The sequence below is a fragment of the Stigmatopora argus genome, chromosome 3, assembly GCF_051989625.1.
Source record: "Stigmatopora argus isolate UIUO_Sarg chromosome 3, RoL_Sarg_1.0, whole genome shotgun sequence".
NCBI lineage: Eukaryota > Metazoa > Chordata > Actinopteri > Syngnathiformes > Syngnathidae > Stigmatopora > Stigmatopora argus.
The window spans coordinates 12,791,952-12,811,472 of NC_135389.1; the positions used below are offsets into that span (position 1 = coordinate 12,791,952).

The window sequence follows — 19,521 nt, forward strand, 5'->3', positions numbered from 1 at the left end:
GATCAAGTGTTATTTGTGTTATACCCAGCGGACCCCCCTCCCCTTTTTTAATTCATTCTCACCCCAGTTTGCTTTTTTTTCGTACTTTAGGCTCTATTTTTATAGGTAGTTCAAGCACAGGAAGCGGTGCATCTTTCTGTTGCCACTGAAAAGTTAAATTAATATGAAATTAAAGTTGTCATAAATTTTGAAAGGGTGTCACATTGCTGGATGATTTTTTTTTTTAAGTAAAAGATTGTCAGTATTAGAAACATTGTCGCTAAGGTCAGATGCCGACACATCATTGTGGGGGACCATTTAGTGGTGAAGGCGGGCGCCATAAAGTGGAATTTTTGTGGCTGTTGGTAATGACTGTATGTGACTGGCGGACATGGATGAGTTCAGTAAGGGGGGCTCGTGTTGTCACATGGTCCAGTGCGTGTTGCTCTAAATAACAATACACACAAACACAAAAATGGACCATGTTTGTAAACTGACACACGTTCAACAGTAAATGAGGTTGCTGGCAGACACCGAAATCCTGTAAATTTGCTTGGCTTTGTCAGTATTGTCTAAATAGCAGCTTCGCTTCACCAAATTCCCCTGCTGAATCCTTTTATGTTGGTCGGACCATAAAAGTCTCGGTCTGTCAGTTGGCATTCATTGGGGGTTTTTGCCATTACTGCCAAAATGCTTCATCTTGTTGACATTTTTGTCACACACTGATTTGCAATTGGCGGATTTTTCTTTTTTTCCCCCCAAGAGGACAATTACTTAGGAAAAAGAAAAATAGCTTTTAGCCATTCTGACGTAAAAACATTTACACATGGATAATGCCTATGTTCATCTGTAATTGAGTAGCTCCCTTTTTTGCTACTTGATATATCATGTTCTTTGCACTTACCACTTGACCTGTCTCCTTTTTTAAACCAGGTTTCTCCAGCACATGGTTTTTATCACATGTAACCAATAAAAGGCATGTGGATTTAATTGAGAGCAAGCTCGATAAAGATTTTGAGGCCAGTCTGAGTTCGGAGACAGCCAATAAGAGACCTGTGATGTGTTTGGACATAACCAATGGGAGAGCAACTCTATCAGGACAATTTTGAAATAAAATACAGAATATGTACAGGAACTTTATTTGATTTTGTGGATTTCTTTTCCCGTTTTATAGCTTCAATTTATTTCATGTCTTGGAACAAAAATGTCCCATTGAGGCTTTCCGTAACCTGAAGATTTCATAAGTAGAGGCATTTGTATGTAGAGATACCACTACACTACTACACATAGACTCATTTTTAGTTCATTGCCCTCCAAGTGACTGTATAGCCTGCTTAGCATCCAGTCTTTGCTCCATTTGAGCTCATAAAGTATTCTCGCAGCCAGTAGGTCAAAACAAGGCCACGCAAAGTGATGAATAGTACAGTCACTTCTGTCTGATGAGTATATGCATGTCTGAACAAACCTAACCATTCATTTGACACAACTCTTTCCTCCATTGAAAAAAAACACATACACAGTATGGTACATAAAATGACTTACAAGAAGTTGACGCAGCCAGTGCCAGGAGGTGGAGCGATCCAGACAAAGCTGAAACTGGTGGAGGGCTGGTGGCTCACATGGGAGGCGACCACGCTGCAGACAAACTGGGTGCCACTGAACTGACGATCTGGCATCACACCTGGAAGAAACAGACAAAACAAAATGAGGTACTAATCAGTGATTTAATGGATCAGATAGAAAAAGCCTTACTTTGTTTCCAATTATCAGTCCATTATTTATTTACCATTTGAATTTATATAGCACTGAAGCTGGCCGTTCCCCAAAAAGTAGTCGGCATCATTTATCTATCAATGTGTGGTGTGAATCCCTTTTTAGTCAGTCTTGCAGATCATAAATATTTCATTTGTACTTTTCTTTGTCTTTTCTGCATCCATTCAGTCACAAAAGTCTCCCACTCTGCAATACCTGACATGACCATGCTGTTATTCATGAGGCCCATGTTCGCACCAGAGAAATTACATCACGTACATAATCTTCAAATCACAGAAGACACAAGCGTGACACTGGCTGATTCATCAACGAAGACATTCAGAGTACTTTAATATTTTACTGAATCTAAATGGCTTTCTAGTGTCAGCATAGAGGCATCTGGTCCATGCTGTAAATACACTGCACCACTGAATAATTCATAGGCAAAGGTAATTGTGGGATAATCCTGTAAATTCAACACTAAATCGTCCTTTGCCGACCAGTGTGCACACCTAAAGCACACTTAAAATGTGCACACCTAAAAAAAAAAAGTGTTACAATTATGTAAAGATGTACTTGTGCTGTCACAGCTGCACACGCAAGAAGGCCTATTGCGTTGTACCATAACTCAAAACGCTGAGATCATAATCATTGTCAAGAAAAGATTTATTATGTTGAAGCTGTAATGTTCCCCTGAATTAATTATGCAAAATTGTGTGATAGACCTAAAACAAATGACTTGCAGAAAATACTTCTGGCCGTTGCTGCCTGTAATAAATGTTAACATTGCAGTTTACATATGTAATAACGCTACGTTGACAACATTATAAATGTTCTAATATACGTAACTCATCTAGCCATGTGTAAGCACAGATTCAGAAATTCACCAACTCAAACTTTACATTTTTAGGAGGGTCTGGCATAATCAATAGGTGCATCATTTTAAAAGATTTCAGAATGATAAATATGAGTTCAGGGGGTTAAGTTCCAGTACACCTCCAACCCAAGTGAGTATATGTGACATAGGGAATGGTAGGATAGCTTCACACAAACAAACTATGTTTTTAAATAGATCAAATATACTGTAAGTAGACACCAGGGGTGAGGAAACACTTGGGAAAGTGATGCTGGGAAAAAAAATAGGAATTAAGTGGCTGCAGAGAGGCGAGGTAAAGATGAAAAGGTAGGCTGATGCACTCCAGGACAGCTCACAAAAATTCAATTCCCATTGGAAAAATACACACAGGCATAAAATGCAAATAACCAAACTCGTCTTCTTTCATGTTGAGGAGTGAGTGGGAGAAAAGATCGCTATTATTCAATGAAATCCAAACAGCAAATGTTTTAGTTCAACAATCAACTCTGAACGGGCAGATGAACAAAGAAGGAAGGAGAGAGGTACGTTTATCTCTGTGAAATGCAAATATGTAACAAAGTGTTAAGCCCCTGTGACCATCCGCTTTTCATTCACTCTTCTATTCACTAGTTGGATAACTATTTCAACAACTGATGCTTAAATCTTTCGCCTTTTTTTCCTGAAGATATTTAGTATTCCAAATTCTGGATCCAGGATAGTTTTTTTAAAATGTTTTGTTAACACAAAGATGATGTTCCTTCCTTTCTTATTCAATAATGCATAACTTGATCCCTCATATGCAAGAGTTGCTCATCACTGAAGACTTTTCACTAGCCTTAGGGAAACTGGAAGATGTTTTGCAAGTTTTAAAAAGTTTTTGAAAACTGGATCTAAATTGAATTTGTTTAATGCTATTTTCCTTCTCTTCAAACATATATTGGGCTGACTGTCGCAGTTCGTCTGGCCAAGGAGGATGGTTTCATAAAAATGTACTTCACAACAGCATGCCTTAATCCACCCCAAAGACAGAGAAAACAGTTTATTTTTAGAGAAATGCAAAGAATTAATTTCGTCTTTTCCAGTTCACCTTTGGGTGTCGGCACATTAATTAGTGGGAAGACTTATTTAAATATGGCAACACTTTCCGCTACTGCACATCTGTCTTGTGTGACACAGTATTTCCATCTGACTTGTTTTCCCCTCACTCACTTTGCACAGTTAATGAGTGTTCCACAGCCAGGCGCAGATCAAGCCAACTAAATGGAGTAAGTATCTCCCCATTGAGCAGATGGGCGACTGGTGGCTCAGCTTGGCACTGGCTTCACATTGCAAGAGCAGCAGGAGGCAGCGCACTGGTGCTAGAAATCATCGTTAGTGAGAGGCACATTCAAGTCAATGTGCGCAAACGCAAATTATACAGCAAACACCATTCTACATCTGGCCACTAGCAAATAGGATTGATCAAGGTCAAACGCTCTACAACCACGCATTTATGGTGTAAATGGCAAACAGTAAAGACCAGCAAAAGTGAATCATTTCACATCACAATAATTCCATTTGCCATTAGAGTATGGGCGTATTCGCCCCACGAAAGTGACCGGGAATTTGACAACAAACCTACACGTGCAAAAATCGCTCAATCATTGGACAACGTGGTCTGGGAGGGGTAACGCTGTAAAATATCCAAGTACTAAAAATGTACGGAGCACTAGCCTGCAACACTCGGGCTCATATTGATACAGTTCATCCAACAACAAGTGTTACAAGAGGTTATTGATGCAACATTGATTTTATGTATAAATTTCAAGAAAACCTGGCTTGTGTTAACCAACCTACTGCTAACCAAACAAGAGTTCCCATAAACCTGTGGCTACGAAAGCCTGTTACTTGTAAATAGTTGTCTAATTTCAGCTTTGCTGTCCTTGAAAGCAAGCTGAGCCCACATCTCTAGGAAGGTCTCAGACCAGCTATTTGGTCCACACGTGAGTTGGCAGGTTTGAATTCACACAAGCAAAAAAGGTCCGCACCGCATACTTTTTAGGTTTGGTCTGGACTGAATATGGCAGGTGTGAATACTCCTTAAAAGGATGCAAAAAGGTCATTGTTTGGAAAGACTGGAGAGAAGGTGCTTACAATATTATTTATAGAAGAAGCAGACAGAGCCAAAGCTTTTATAATGCATGCACTCATACGTAAAAATCACTCATTGAATAAATAATATGGGCTTAATTTTGAAGTCAGAGGTTAATGCAAATATTTGTATATCATATGCCTCGGGGTCTATGTGTTAGATCATTGGCAGCACAGCCCCCCCACATAATCAACTCGTAAAATTTCAGACCTATTGGGGCATTGTGATTATTAAAAGGCCTGTGGCTGTATGGGAATACGCCAACAGGGCAGCAGAAGGAACCTGTCGACATGTTGATGGGAGCGCCACAAAATGCTGATATAAATGATTCATCACAAAAATTCTGACGGCTTGACAAAGGCTTCCCATACGCTTTGGTGCGACTGAATGAGCTTATGTGAAACATGTATGGCTTTGTAATTGTGTTGCAGTCAGCTATTCTTTACTTCTCATGGTCGTGAATTTGACTCTGCCCTGCCATTGGCTGGGACCGACATCCATCTCTGTTTGTCCCGTAGAGATGGCTCACTGTTGGTATGGCCACGGCAGGGGTTGAGCACGTTGTTGCCAGGAAGAAGCTGTGCATTCATGTGGGTGGTGAAAGATGCCAGTGATCAGTGAAAGAAGGGGATAAGACACATTGTGGGAAAATGTGAATCCAGGGGCACGAGAAAAAGACACCTGGGGGTAAGCAATGTGTAATGTTTTGTGGTTTTAAATGAATTTCCTATCAATGGATATGAAACATGTTACAAATGTTGTTTAATCAGTATTTACAGGCCAGACAAGAAGGCCATTCTCTAGTTAATTGCTGTGAATTAGGTGCCTATGTCTCAAAACAAGGCCATGCACATATATATTTCCCCCAAAAATATAAAAGTACAATTCAAACAATACTGCATACGTTGTGAGTAAATGTAAAAGTCTACCACCTCTACAGCTTTGTGAAAAAAAATCAATACCTGTGCCTAGTATTTAGGGAGGAAATACTTTTCCAAGGCACCTCATTGAGGTCACAAAAAAACCCAGGCAATTTGGCAAGACTAGAGTATTGCAGTTATTTAACGCAACCACAAAAGAGAAATGGCAATGGCAAAGACAGCTTATATGCACAGGTGTTAAGAGAAAATGTGGGTGATACAAAAGGCAGCTGATTGATAGACACAAGGGCCAGGCAAGAACAGTTGACTAGAAAATGTAAGGACAAGTGACAAGAAACATCAAGGAATTAAACCAATATACCCGGAACACAAAACAGACCATGACAACACCGAATTCGAGAAAATTGTGTACTTGTTTCATAATATTCATGCATTTGTTCTGTATTTGCTATTGAATAGGAATTTCTTTTCGGAAATCAGAAGAGTGTCCTAAAGACTCCATTAGGGCGAAGTGTGACTGAAAGGCTTTGTTATGACATGACTTGGCGATGGTGGACAGACTAGAGCCTGTGGATGAGCAAACACAGACCGTCAGCCAACAGGCAGCCGAGGAGAAACTTTCCACACAGGGTGGCAAAGTCACCAAGTTGTTATGCCCGTCGTCCTTTTAGTCCTTCAGCACCCACTTTTCCTCCACTCCTTAATCTCTCAACCCACTACATGTCCATCCATCAGTGACAGCTATGAGCTTTCCGTAGATGTGTGTCAGCGTGGCTTGGCAGGCACATATCAGGGCAGCTTTACCGGCAGGCGCCAAGGCTAATTTGATTTTTAATTCGACGTGACTCTTCAACTAATATTTTGAGCCAAGGATTAATTAATCTGATTTGACATGTGCTAATTTCTAGCAGCCAGGTCCAAACGCTGAGAGACAGCATATAAACAAACTGGTAAGGCCAAGCTCTCTCGGGCTGTGTCCTGACACACATGTTGCGAAAGAACGACACCCACGGCGACAGATGTAAAGCCGAGGAGGGGATGCAAAGCATGTCGTCCTTGTACCGCAGCATGTATTTGACATGGTACTTGAGTTCAACATGAGTGATAAATGGTTACTATAAAGGAAGTTTGGAGCTGAAAGGCAATGGACTCACCAGAGCCTGCTTATGGAGGAAGGCGAAAAACAGAGAAGGTTAACAATTATTTTTACTGCTGAAATATGGGTCAAGTTAAATCTGGGAGAGCTGGTCGCTCTAAACTCAAGTCCTTTTGGGGAGAAGAGATGAGTCGAACACATTGTCCCCAAATGTCAGAATCAGAAAGCGCTTCTGCTGGTTTTAACACTCCTATATGGGAACTCGAAACATGAATAGAGCTCAGAGGCCAAGGAGCCTTTGTAAAATCACCGTTTTCTGCACACCGAGCTCACCACTGCCCACTCGTTTTGCAAGGTGCGAGTGTAGGTACGGAAGATGAAGACACACAAGACACACTTCAAAGTCAACCTGCCCTTTGTGCTGAAACTGATGCAAACTCGTAATAGCGCACAGAAATACGCCAAAGCGAGTGAGTCAAATGCCATTGAAATTTCTACCTCCCCTCTTTGGCACTGAAACAATCTCTCACCATGTGCAGATAAAAAAGCTGTGCTCAATACATATTTAGATATATATATATCAGTGGCGGGCCCTCAGGGCCTTCAAGGCCTTCTCTGCTGGCCTAAGAAATATCTGAATCATATTATATTTTGTCCATCAATACTTATTATTCCAAATGGTCTGTTAGCTTCCTTTCATTGATTTTCCCCCTGGTTGCACTTTTTCCAGATGTGTGTTTTCATATTGAAGCATTTAACCAATCACATTTCAGCCATTATTTGTTGCCAGATCAGATCTGCCTCAAAGCTTTCACAATCATTTCTTGCGGGCTCTGCTGCATTAAACTAGACTGTTGCTTTTAACCAATCAGATTTCGAGTTGGCAACCCAACAATGATTTTTCATAGGCGTTAGCATTTTGCTGGCTGGGACATGTCATTGCTTTCACAAACTATGATTGGCTAGTAGGCAGCCCAAAGCAGTACCCGAGGCAGCCGAGATCGCAAACTCCACCCACAATGGCCGACAGAAGCAAAAACAAATGGATTGTTTGCACACAAAGCTATTTTCCAGACGGACTTTTCCAGAAAAAAATGGACATCATTAAGAAAGGGCGGTCAACTCCGAAGCCAGCACTTTCAGCGCGCTAACTTAGCTCCACAAGCAAATAGTATATTGTTGTGTTGATTTAAAGCTATTTTCAAAACGGACTATGCCGGAAATATGACAGGACAGGCTCGACTTTCATCATTAGCTTCGATGGCGATGGGAAAGAAGGAAGAAAGAAAGGAGGATGGATATTGTGTAAAAAGGATTTTCGGTGAGTAAAATTACAAATATGGCTATATTCCTAAATAATATTTCAATTGTGGGCCAAGTTCTGATATCTGAAAAGCTCCAGTGTTTGTATTTAAGCTCCAGTGTTTGTATTTAATCACAAAATGCTGCTAGGAAGTGGATTTTACCCCAGTTTAATTTTTGGCGTTTCACCATTGACATCCATCGCTGTCTTTTCCCGGGAAAAATCACCCCCCTGGCCTGGTTGTAATGTCTCAAAAGCTCCAGTATTTGTATTCAATCAATACATGATGCTAGGAAGTGGATTTTACCTAATTTTAGTGCATTTTTTGTCATTTCACGTATGGACGTATCGACGTTCATTGCTGTCTTTTTACCGGGGAAATGATACTCCGGGCCCGGTTCTGATGTCTAAAAAGCTCCAGTATTTGTATTTAATCAATAAATGCTGTTTTCGGCTGGATTTTACCCCATTTTCGGGCAATGTTTGCCTGTACGCCATTGACGTTCATCGCTGTCTTTTCCTGGAAAAATCACCCCCTGGGCTGGTTTTAATGTCTGAAAAGCTCCAGTATTTGTATTTAATCATGAAATGCTGCTAGGAAGTGGATTTTACCCCATTTTTGTGCATTAATGTATTGATTATTTTTTATGTGTCGCAGCTGTAGCTGCAGTAGAGGTTTTATAGCCATAAAATAGTTTTTGAGGGTTGGATTGATACGTTGAAGGCGCTACCAGAAAATGCACCGCCCGCCACTGATATATATATATATATATATATATATATATATATATATATATATATATATATATATATATATATATATATATATATATATATATATATATAAATAGAGAGAGATACTATATAAATAGATAGATATAGATATATAAATATGTACTTATTAGAAAATGGACAACACACAAGGGTTTGAAATCATGCTTTGAATGCATGCGGGAAAAACAGCAATGCTGCAACTAGGAGAATGGTCGCTACCACATCTCCCACTTAAAATGGATTGGACATCTAATGTCCTCTGTGGCAGCCAGTGAGTTCAACTATATAAAATAAGCAAGGAAAGCGAAATACTCAACTCCAACTCACCTCTGAGGCAAGACCTATTCTGCTAGGGCTTAAATCCATCTCTAATGCACTAGTCTGGACTCCGCTCCTGATATCACTTGAATTAATAATGGAGGCTGGTTTTCTTTGAATTCTTTGAAGGTGGTTTTGCTTTTAACTTGCAGATAGGGTATCTTTGTACATGGACGGACTTGACTTGAGATGCATCATCACGTAAGGATACCTGGGACTGGGCAAGTTTGTAATCATTAGTTATCAGCCTTTCACCTTTGATGGCAGAAAAGCAGCTAGTATTACAACGAACCAGCTCAGTCAATCTCCATTCCGAAGGGCCGCAAATTTCCATTTCAACCGAAGAGGATACATTTTCACCAATCTGGTGTCTTTAAAGTGAAATCAGTTGACTGCCATCCCTCACTCACTTTGTGGAAGTTTCGACACCCCTGGTCCAGTCCCTCAATGGCAGCCAACGTGGCCTCCAACAAAGATTTCTTTGGCACCCCTGCTTTAAAAAGTCGCAAAGGTGCCGATGTCCAAGGTTATTGTAATGAAGGACGTCAGAGCGGATGTGTGCATCTTGAATACGATGATTGTTTTTGGGAGTGAATAGATAAGTCAGTGACTGTGGGTGCTCTCGTGGCAGCGAGTGAATATGTGTGCGCATCTACTACATTGAATGTGTGCATGTATGAAGAAGTGTAAGTGGCACAGTCAGGGAGCTGTCAGCAGAGAACCAGAAGCAGGCTGATCACAGGAAGGCAACTTGTTTGAAGTCTCCCAGGAACTGACAGCTTCTCACTCCGATGGGAATGCCTTCCCTCGCCCTGCACCACCCTTTCACTACAGCATTCCTCTTTCCCCTTCTACACACTCAGAGGGGAGGTAGATGATGAGAGGTGTAATACCAGGGCTGCTATGTTGGGTATGAGGAAGCACATGGGCACTCTCTGGGGACTCTGAGATGTGTGTGGGAATAGGTAGAAGCTGGAAAACAAGGCCGTCATCACCACCGCTTGTGTGTTTGCATAAACATCGACATGAAGATCTGCCATCTCTCATCATTGGACATTCAATTGGATCAGTGCTGAGAAGGCAAAGATAGCCATAGCTACAACAAAAAAAGGTGATTGAATATACGACTATACTGCGCAATTAGTAATTCCATTTTAAACGAGATCATTATTTTGATCATTTCATTTAGATGAAGGTGATGGATTTTTACGTTTAAAATGTACGCTCGCACCAAATTAATCAAACACCTTCTCAACAAGTATTTACAAAATGAATAAGTATTTTTATAATAAATGATAACTCATTTATTTTAAAAGTTTCATCTTACATGGAAAATTGTTGACATTGTCGAAAAATAGCTCAGTAAAATCAGATATTAATAACCATGTTTAAATTACATGCCATTCAATTTGTGATTACAGTGATTACAAAGTTGATTAGGCAAAATGATTATAATTTGGCAACTATACAGTGAAACCTACATATTTGGATTATCTTTTGACTTTCTACTATACTGTAGGTTTCTGTCTATTTATAGCATATATCTTCCTTGTTTCCATAACAATGTTATCCAGAATTTGCCATGCTTTCTGACAGCAAAATAGAAAAGTAACAAATACCTACATTAAAAAGTTTTTTTAGTGTGGTTTATTAAATGAAATCATTGAAAATAGAGGTAAGAAATAAATGTCTCGGTGTGCACTTTTTATGCAAAATGATTGCCATTTTGACCATATACACCCACGCTGTTACCCTCCTCCACGGGTCAAGGTGCAGTCAAATTTCATCTCTAATAGCTCGTGTGTTAGCAGGAGGCCATCCGTCATGAGGACAGACTGGGGGTTGGATGTGCCTGTCACTAAACTGTCTCTTTGTCAGCTAGCCAGTTCCATCATACTGAGATGAGGACAGGCTTTTGCTGGCAACGGGAGCCGCGTCGCAAATGTATACCAATATGCAAATGAGCGACAAAATAACCATCACCCTGTGCATAAACCATCCATCAATGACTGTGTTCTCAGAGGCTTAGCATCGGCACGGCAACACCAATCAGCCTCTTGGACACAGGGTGCGATGGAACCCCATCCCATCGTGCTCCGATCCACCGACTCTCAACCCCCTCCTCGTTTTCGCCTTTCATTGCTCGATTTTACCACTTTTCATGCACATGTACAAAATCCCTCTCTTGCTCGGCAGTCATTGCTTTTGCTTTATTCCCACTACTATTCTAGGCTGTCTTCAATTCCAGGCTTTTTTAAAATATTTTTTTTATCCATCCCATATAATTTCAAAATTGAGTTCACTTTTCACAACGGATATCCATTCTGCTTTTCTATTTTAACATTTTGATAGAAAACATTTACCCATTAATGCAGCAATTGGAAAGGTTAACATTTTCAACAAGGTTCCTGCCTGACCGCACAATTGCAGTGTGGCACTACAGTTAAATGCTGTTGCATATAAACACTGATCAACAGACACATCAACTTTTCCTTTTCCTTGATAGAACTCTTAAGATGATCATGCTTTAAAATGCCAAAGGGCTGGAAAAGAAAAAGTACTCAGAATGGACTAACTGTTGTCAAATGGGGACAAACAAAATGTCGATGGATGGTTCCAGGAATTGAGTCAGGCAGGCCACAATGAAATTGCTTTTCAGAAAAAGACTCCACTTTTCGAAGAAATAGACCAAAAGAACCTCTTTACACACTAACCCACATAGCAAGTGCATATATTGAATGTTAGACTCCTAAAATACTACACTCCCTGGCACAGTGATTCAGTCTCACTGCTGTGTCAGGCAATTTCATTAGAAAACAAAGTCATTCGACACCCAGTCTTAAGCATGACTGGCTACCACAAACAATGTTTCTCCAGTTTGACAGTTTACACACTTGCCACAGCTTAGTAATAACATTGTGTCTTTGTTCAAATTACCCTGACTAAAACTCCAACTGCACCGTTGGGCTAATTTGACCATGAGTGGGTGTTTAGTTCTGATGACGCAGTAAAAAGTCGGCATCCCAACAGCTTCCCACTTACTTTTATGACAAATTCGGTGTGAAATTCCCTAATATTCTGAGTGAAAGAAAACCAATAAATTGGTCCCATCACTGTCTCCATGCTTTGGCGTCTGAATACATGTGCGTGTGTGTGCCCTCACAATCAACAAGACAGAACCCACCGCCATCCACCCATAAAACACATAAAAGGCCGTGTAAGAAGAACAGTGTGGTATGCAGCACTGGTTTTATGAGTTTGGGTAAGCGTGATCTCATAGGCCCTTCTGACCACACCAACCACTAAACAACACACCCTTCTCAACTGTTTAAATATCTATCTAGCTTGCCTTGTTTATCATGCAACCAACAATCACTGAATACAAACTTAGGCACGTCTACAGCACAAGTCAAACGTTGGACACTGTTTCTCATTCAATAGAGTAAGAAATTACATCCAAGCAATTGACCGGTATAAAACAGTTTATGTATCAATGTGGTTGTTGATGTCTAAAACTGTACTGAATCATGCTGAAATGGGACTACATTAACACTTTGTCTGTCATTGGGTGTCGTGTCACCACCACATCTCGGCCGCTCCACCAGCAAATCCCTGTCCCTCAGGAGGTCAGCAAATGCCCATCCGCTGTCATCATCAATCAGTTGACTCGAGGGGCCCGTTTATACTCATTACATCTGGGCCCTGCTCACAATTGTTCCGGCACTGTATCCAATCCATTTGAACTGATAGTGAATGACCATGTCAGGGTCAGCCCTCTCAGTTTCAATTGATTGGCAGTTTCTCCTCATCAGTGGCATTGAATTGAGTTTATTAACTCATTGGCTACAATTTAGGGGGTGATAGACGGACCAGATATGTTCTGAAATTACTGTTTTTGCAAAGCACATTAACCTTGGCATATTTCCACTTACAACACTAAAAATAAGGCAAGAGTGCAACAACTTCCATAGTGTTTGAACTGCTTCGAAGTTATTTAAATGTACTTGTTGAGTCCCATTGATAATGATAGACAGCTAATCCATTTGGCTTGAGAGAAATGGCAGCAAATGGATCAATGCAAGCCTCTCCCAGTCTATCACCATTACTGTTTTAATATAAATTTAACTATAACTATCACCACACAGTGTGAATACTTGAAAGATACCTGGGTTGGCAGAGAGTGTGTTAAACACAAAGAATTTCAAGTGAAGCCAGAGCAAAGAAAAGATGTTTTAGCCTTTCTGTCCAAAGGTTCACTTTACTTCCATCTGTCAGCCACATGCTCCCCGGCCAGTGGTACGCAACTGGAGTGTGGATGTGCATTTCTCTGTCAAGTTTTTTCTGTTCGTACATCCATATGTGTACCGTTTGTCTCTTGCACGCTACCATTAGGGAGAGAGGGATTAGAGGCACACCCCTTCCGAGGCGCAAGACATGAAACAACAGGATTGTTAAATTCCCTTGTTGAGTTGCGTGACCTTCCCGGGGCCACTCAGATCCTTTAATACTTGTCACAACAACAATGCAAATCATGATAGTGCTGTTCCACAGCTTGTTCTTCAAAGTCTTTTCATCTCTGGCTTTCTCATTAATAGCTATGTCATCAATTTTCTTTTAGAACACTGATGAAGTATTGTCAATGAGGTAACTATTTTTTTCTGAATAAATGATAGACCCATTCAAGTTACATATACACAGTTGAATCTTCCCTCCATGTATTATTTGATGAAAAATGTAACATCAGAGGAATTCCTCATTTTTAGGCTGTTGCGCTATACAACAGCATTAAAATGCCTCGCCGTTGTCTGGTCACCTCCCAACAATGAATTTCTGCATCCTCGTATTGCTCATCTGGCTGTCCATATTTTCGGAATACCAGTTAACTATTATTTAACCAAATGCTATGAACTATGACCACTCTGTGTTCCCTGTGTGGTGCTTCATAATATTAATAGCAGTGTTCATATTCTGGCAACCAGAAATGTTTTTTTTTGTAATAGTGCACAGGTTATTGACTCTGGACCAGTAGGACTCTCCTCCTTCTTTGTTTTTGGTCCATTGCCTAGAGAAATCTCCACTGCACTTGAGAGCTTCTTCCATTCCATTTGGACTTTAAGCATTCTCTTTGTTGTTCAGAAATCGTGGTGGGGTTTGACTCAAATGCTTCTGGCTGCATCAATACATCCATTCTGAATAAATCCCCCAGGTTGATGCAGAAAATGTTAAAGTATATGGTGTGCACATGCGTAAACTAAAATCAACTATTGTTTTATATATGTCCTAATAAGGAAACAATACAATTTTATAACTTAATGAGATTTTTTATCACAGCAGTCTCAATTTCTTTTTGCACTATGAACCAATTTCTCAAAAAGTCATTTTTAAGATGTAGCCTATCCCGGATGACTTTGGTCCACTGGCTACACCCTAGACCATAAACACTAACAACAACATCTTTGGAAAATGTTGAGCTTTCCATAAAGTGGAAATGCATTTTCGGAGAATGTGAGATCAAAGCCTGAGTACAGGCAAGCCTGGGTACAAGATGTACACGGGAGGACTGGAGATTCAAACTTGGAACATCAGTCCTGTGACACAGGCCTGCTAAACACAAGTACAATATCATTCAATTCTCAAAAGTCCAGTCATCCAAATCGATCAAGTCTCTCAAATCCCCGAGATGACATAAAACTCATCTGGCAGTCTCCACTTTTCATTTATTATACCCTGCCAAAACAGGACCAGGAAAATGGTCTTATACAATCTGGGAACGGAAGTGAACTACTGAGCTGGGTCGCGCACTCTGTGAGACTTCATCATTTCCGTCTGCAGTTGAGCGTGCAATGAAGAGGTCACATTGGCTAAGCGTTTTACATCTGAGACTTACCGAAGCCAAAAGCAGCCGGCGCAGGGATGGGAGCCGACTGGACGGGCGTGGAAGTGTACAGGCCAGTCACCAGTAGTCCGTCGAAAGACACGCTGGTAGATATGCTCACTGTGGGGAGAAAACAGTTCAGGTTCAGGAGTGGAAGACTAACCAATGTTCATCTAACTAAGCTTTGTTACAGGAACGGATGATGCCTGCTTCAATGAGAGACAAAACATCTTTTTCAGAACAAAACAACCTCTTTTCAATAGAAAAGAACAACATCATGAATAAATAAAAGAACATCGCTATACTTTGATCACAGCCTGACAGGAACAAAACTTATGAGCCAATTAACAGTACTCCTTATGTTGAGGCCTGTAGCCTTTTTGGGTCAGCATCTAGGCTGAAATCTACCACAAGTTTATTTTTCAGTGGTTGAGATCTACAGCTTAGTGTAACCCACAGCAAGTTAGCTATTGATCCTCCCTGTAAACAAAAGCTTGAGTGATGGGACCACAGAGCCAGTAGATTTGCCGCTGGACAGCTTCCAGCCAGACAAACATAGCTGAACACGGGGGAGAAGTCTAGCCTCTTGAAGAACCCACTCCTACAAAATATACTTTTACAAAGGGAGGAGTAAAAGCAAATAACCTGGAGTCAGCAGTGACCCCGGAATCCCCCTCTGCATTTCGAGGAATAGGAAAACACAGTGACACCCACAGTGTGTTTTTATTATGGAATGGCAACAAGTTTGGTGTCGGGCCTCTTCTTCTTTCGGGACTTGCTGTGTTTGCGTGTGGGATTCGAGGCAGAGCAGACTGTGTGGCCCAGCCTCCCACTCTGCCTGCCTGTCTGGGGGACTCCATTAAGACTTAAACACGCAAGGCGCCTGATGTTTGTGTATGGGCGCGAGTGGCTTCGAATGCGTGCATCCTGTGTTTTGTTTGAATTTCTGATGTGCTGCGCCCTCTCTTAAGAGTGCAGCACCCTTGTTCCTTTATATCAAAGCCTCAATAATTCAGCTCATAACTCATTCTGTTTAATGCAAATGGATCAACCTCTCCTCTTGTTCTATTAATTCAAGAGTTCAGTGTATGGTGCCTTCCAAATATACCTAAAACATTTTTTCATTTTTATTTTTTACATTTTTCTCTATCAGTCTATACCTCATTTAAGAAGCTAGTGAAAAATACTCTCCTCTGCACTTGCCTCTCTCTCCCTGTTTGATGTGGAGGTTGAAGGGTGGTTGGGAGCATGCTACGATCAGGAAGGGATGAAAGCAGTGGTAAAAGGTATGAAAAGATGATGGTACCTTCAGCTGAGGGCTACCTGATCAATACAAATGTTAGAACTAAATTATTCACACACTCATCAACTCCCATCTCACACTTAGTCGATCAAATGAGTAAAATATGATCAAATCCAGGTGTTGAAGGGGTCATATTCTCTCACGGACATGCACACGTATGCTTTTGTAAATCTTCAGGAACAGGCTGGCCACTTTAGATGGTTGCTTTTAACATTGGTATTCATACCTGTATTTTTTTTACTACTGATGGCCCGAGGGACCAAGCAGACGTATTGAAGTAATATCAGCCAACACTCCTATTCAACATAGAGAACGTGCATGATTTCGTCATGAAGTTATTATAGCAGGCAAAAACCTGGACTAGAGCTGAGCCTTCATTTGAAAAATGGCCCAACCAGGCCGAGAAGTGAAGTGATGCTCCGTTCAGAGCAGACTATATTCATAGTTAGAATATTGACTGCTATGAATGGAGCGTCACTTCTAGGATAACATTTCAATATACTTTCAAACATTGTTCCCTTCGCACATAGCAGAGAAAATATGACAATATATTCATCATGTATAAGTGTAGTCATGTAAGAGTTTTGTAACGGTAACTTGTACATTTATGACATACACTGTTTTTTATGGTATGCAAGGTAAGCACAGAATGAACAGACTCCATGCCACTGACAACCATAATATTATGCTCATGTCATTGACAGCGATAGACGTCCAATGCCATTTCAACGGCAAGTGGCTGGCAGTGAATGATCATTGGTCCTCTTTGTCATTCAAATGGATGTTGTCTATCTACCAATCAACAGCAATACAAGTGGGGAAAAAATAGAAATGCAATTTGGCCATAACGGGGGGGAAAATCCTTCAGATTTTGAAGTCTGTGAGAACAGGTAGCGTAGTCTCAATGCTTGTTCCAACTCTAGTCGTCATGGTAACAATGGCCTATTGACCTAGGAAACTGGGGGTGGGTGAACAGAATGAAGACAAAAACCGCTTTACAGAGTAAAGTAAAATGTTTTTCCTTGTGATCTTTTACTATCACAAAAGAGAGTAGACTTAAATTGTAATTTAAAAAAAAAGTTTCTTATTTAATCTAAAATCAGCACAATTATCAATCATAGGTTAGTAGCAAGGGATGGAAACAGCTGTAAAAACTGTTTTATATTTGAACACAACACAGAGGAAAACCCGTGGCCCCAAGCCAGTATGTAATATTGATGATGTGATGTAGTGTGCCTCATTACAGAAACACAACCGTACCGCAGTTTGAGTATTGACGGGCCGTGAGATTTATTTATTTATTTTTTAATACCACAAGGAGTAATAATACGGCATAAAATACCAGCTAGCTTGCTGATGCATGTAACAACCTTTGATCCCAACCCTTCATCCGAACACCTTCTGAGATCATTTGGACACACAACACAATCAAATGTCAGAGTTGAATGCCCAAGTCTGGTTCTGTTGTGCTCAAGACCAAGCTATCCAAGACTTGTCTTAGACCAGAAATCACAGAGACCAAGACATGACCCGTGAAAATACATTAGGCTTATTTATTTATTTATTTTGTTTGTTTGTTTTTCCTTAAAATCACATTAATGTTGTTAAAGTGCTAGCCTTGTGAGAAAATTCTGAATTCACCACAGTGGGCAGTCTGAAACAAAGACGTTGAGGAGTCAAGACTGAGAAAAGACCAAGACTAGTCCTGATGTTACACTAGCTCCAAAAGTGATAAAGATTTGTGGGAAGACACTGTCATGACTGCATTCTATAAAACAATATTATTTGGATCACCCCTAAGCGAAGGTGTAGTTTCAATGCAGAATGAATGCACACAACTGCATTCAAACATGAACTATACATACTGTAAATAACCAAATCTGTAGACCTATCCAAAGAGGGCTTTACTAATTTGATTGGATCACTGAATGCTGGGTAAGCAATCATTTTTGAGCTCCCAGTAATCCCAGTAAATAGTGCCTAAAGGCAAATTAGAACAATCATGTCTCCTGATGGTGTTGAGAAGCTTTCTCACCACTGCAGTTGGCAAGGCAAGCTGGCACAGTCTAATTCTTAGGAATCAGCCTGGCAGAGGATTAGAGCGATGCTGGAAAGTAAGAAGAACTGATTTACGTTTCAACCTTGCCTGCTTTCATTGAAGTCCTCTCGGCGTGGCTGGCGGGGCCTGAATGGTTCCCTTTTTAATACTCTTGTGTACAAACACGCCCACTTTCATAAGCTTCACCGCAGACGGCGCGTTCGGGGTTCTGCAAGCGCGATGTGGAGCGAGCCGCAAAGTAACACGAATTTTCTCAGACGGAAAACCCGCAAAAAAGGGAGGAGGGGGGGCCGGAGGACACCGTTTTCATTTCCAAATGAATGCTGCTTTTCTTGGCAACGCTTTTGATAAAGATAGCTGGCCATCTGACCCATATCCCACAGGCAGACACACGTGCCTGTGGAGGACACGGAAATGAAGACCAGGCCGTGGGGATGCTACAATTCCATCTGTTTGCCCGTGACACTTAAATGTGATCTTCCTGAATCGCTTCAACCTGTGAGTCCCCCAAAGGCATTGAAAAAGGATCCAACTAGTCCTTTCCGCAACTTCCATAAAAGCCACTTAAACATACTTATCATTAGGTCTCTATCTACCTGCTACATTATCAAGAGATTGTGTGGGAAGTGTGTCATTCGCTGTTCCAGTGAGGTTTGGGAGACATCAGTCTATTGCGTAACCTTCTGGCACCATACTGGCCTGCTGGCACTGCCATCTGCTGTGAGACGCTCCATCAAAAATTGTTCACTAAAGCATCTACAGGTCTGCTTAATCCTAACATATCCAACACCTTATGCAAATGCTCCCAACAACTCATCGCAGGAGTCCAATGTATAGCTTTAACAAATGCTGCCAAGGTGGAGTTGTAGCATCATAGTTCCATAGCTCTATGGGGGTTGCTGTCTCACTTAGTTTGGCTTCCCCCCTGCAACAGCCGTGAAAAGCAAGAGGCGTGCGCTTCGCTTCAGTCCCAAGCATCCTGTTCTTCACACATAATCTGCGTCAGAATAACACTTCCTTGTGCTACAATGCAAATGCATGCATCCGTCTGCATTCATGTAAGGCTATGCACCCAATTTTCTAACGTGAGTAAGCACAAGTGTTTAACAAAATACAAGCTAGACCAGTGGCTCTTAGCCAGTGTTCAATCGAACCCTAGGGGTTCGGTGGAGCCTCTGCCACGGAGGTCAAGAC

At 41.0% G+C, this 19,521-nt stretch overlaps 1 protein-coding gene across 1 annotated transcript in view; it reads right to left on the reverse strand.

Moving 5' to 3' along the window:
- reln (reelin) overlaps positions 1-19,521 on the reverse strand; it is a 66,852-nt gene that overhangs the window by 39,341 nt on the left and 7,990 nt on the right. The window contains exons 2-3 of the mRNA XM_077595892.1: positions 14,978-15,085; positions 1,522-1,660 (exon numbers count right to left, since the gene is read on the reverse strand). Coding sequence (XP_077452018.1) covers positions 1,522-1,660; positions 14,978-15,085 — 247 coding nt within the window. The remainder of the gene's footprint in view (positions 1-1,521; positions 1,661-14,977; positions 15,086-19,521) is intronic.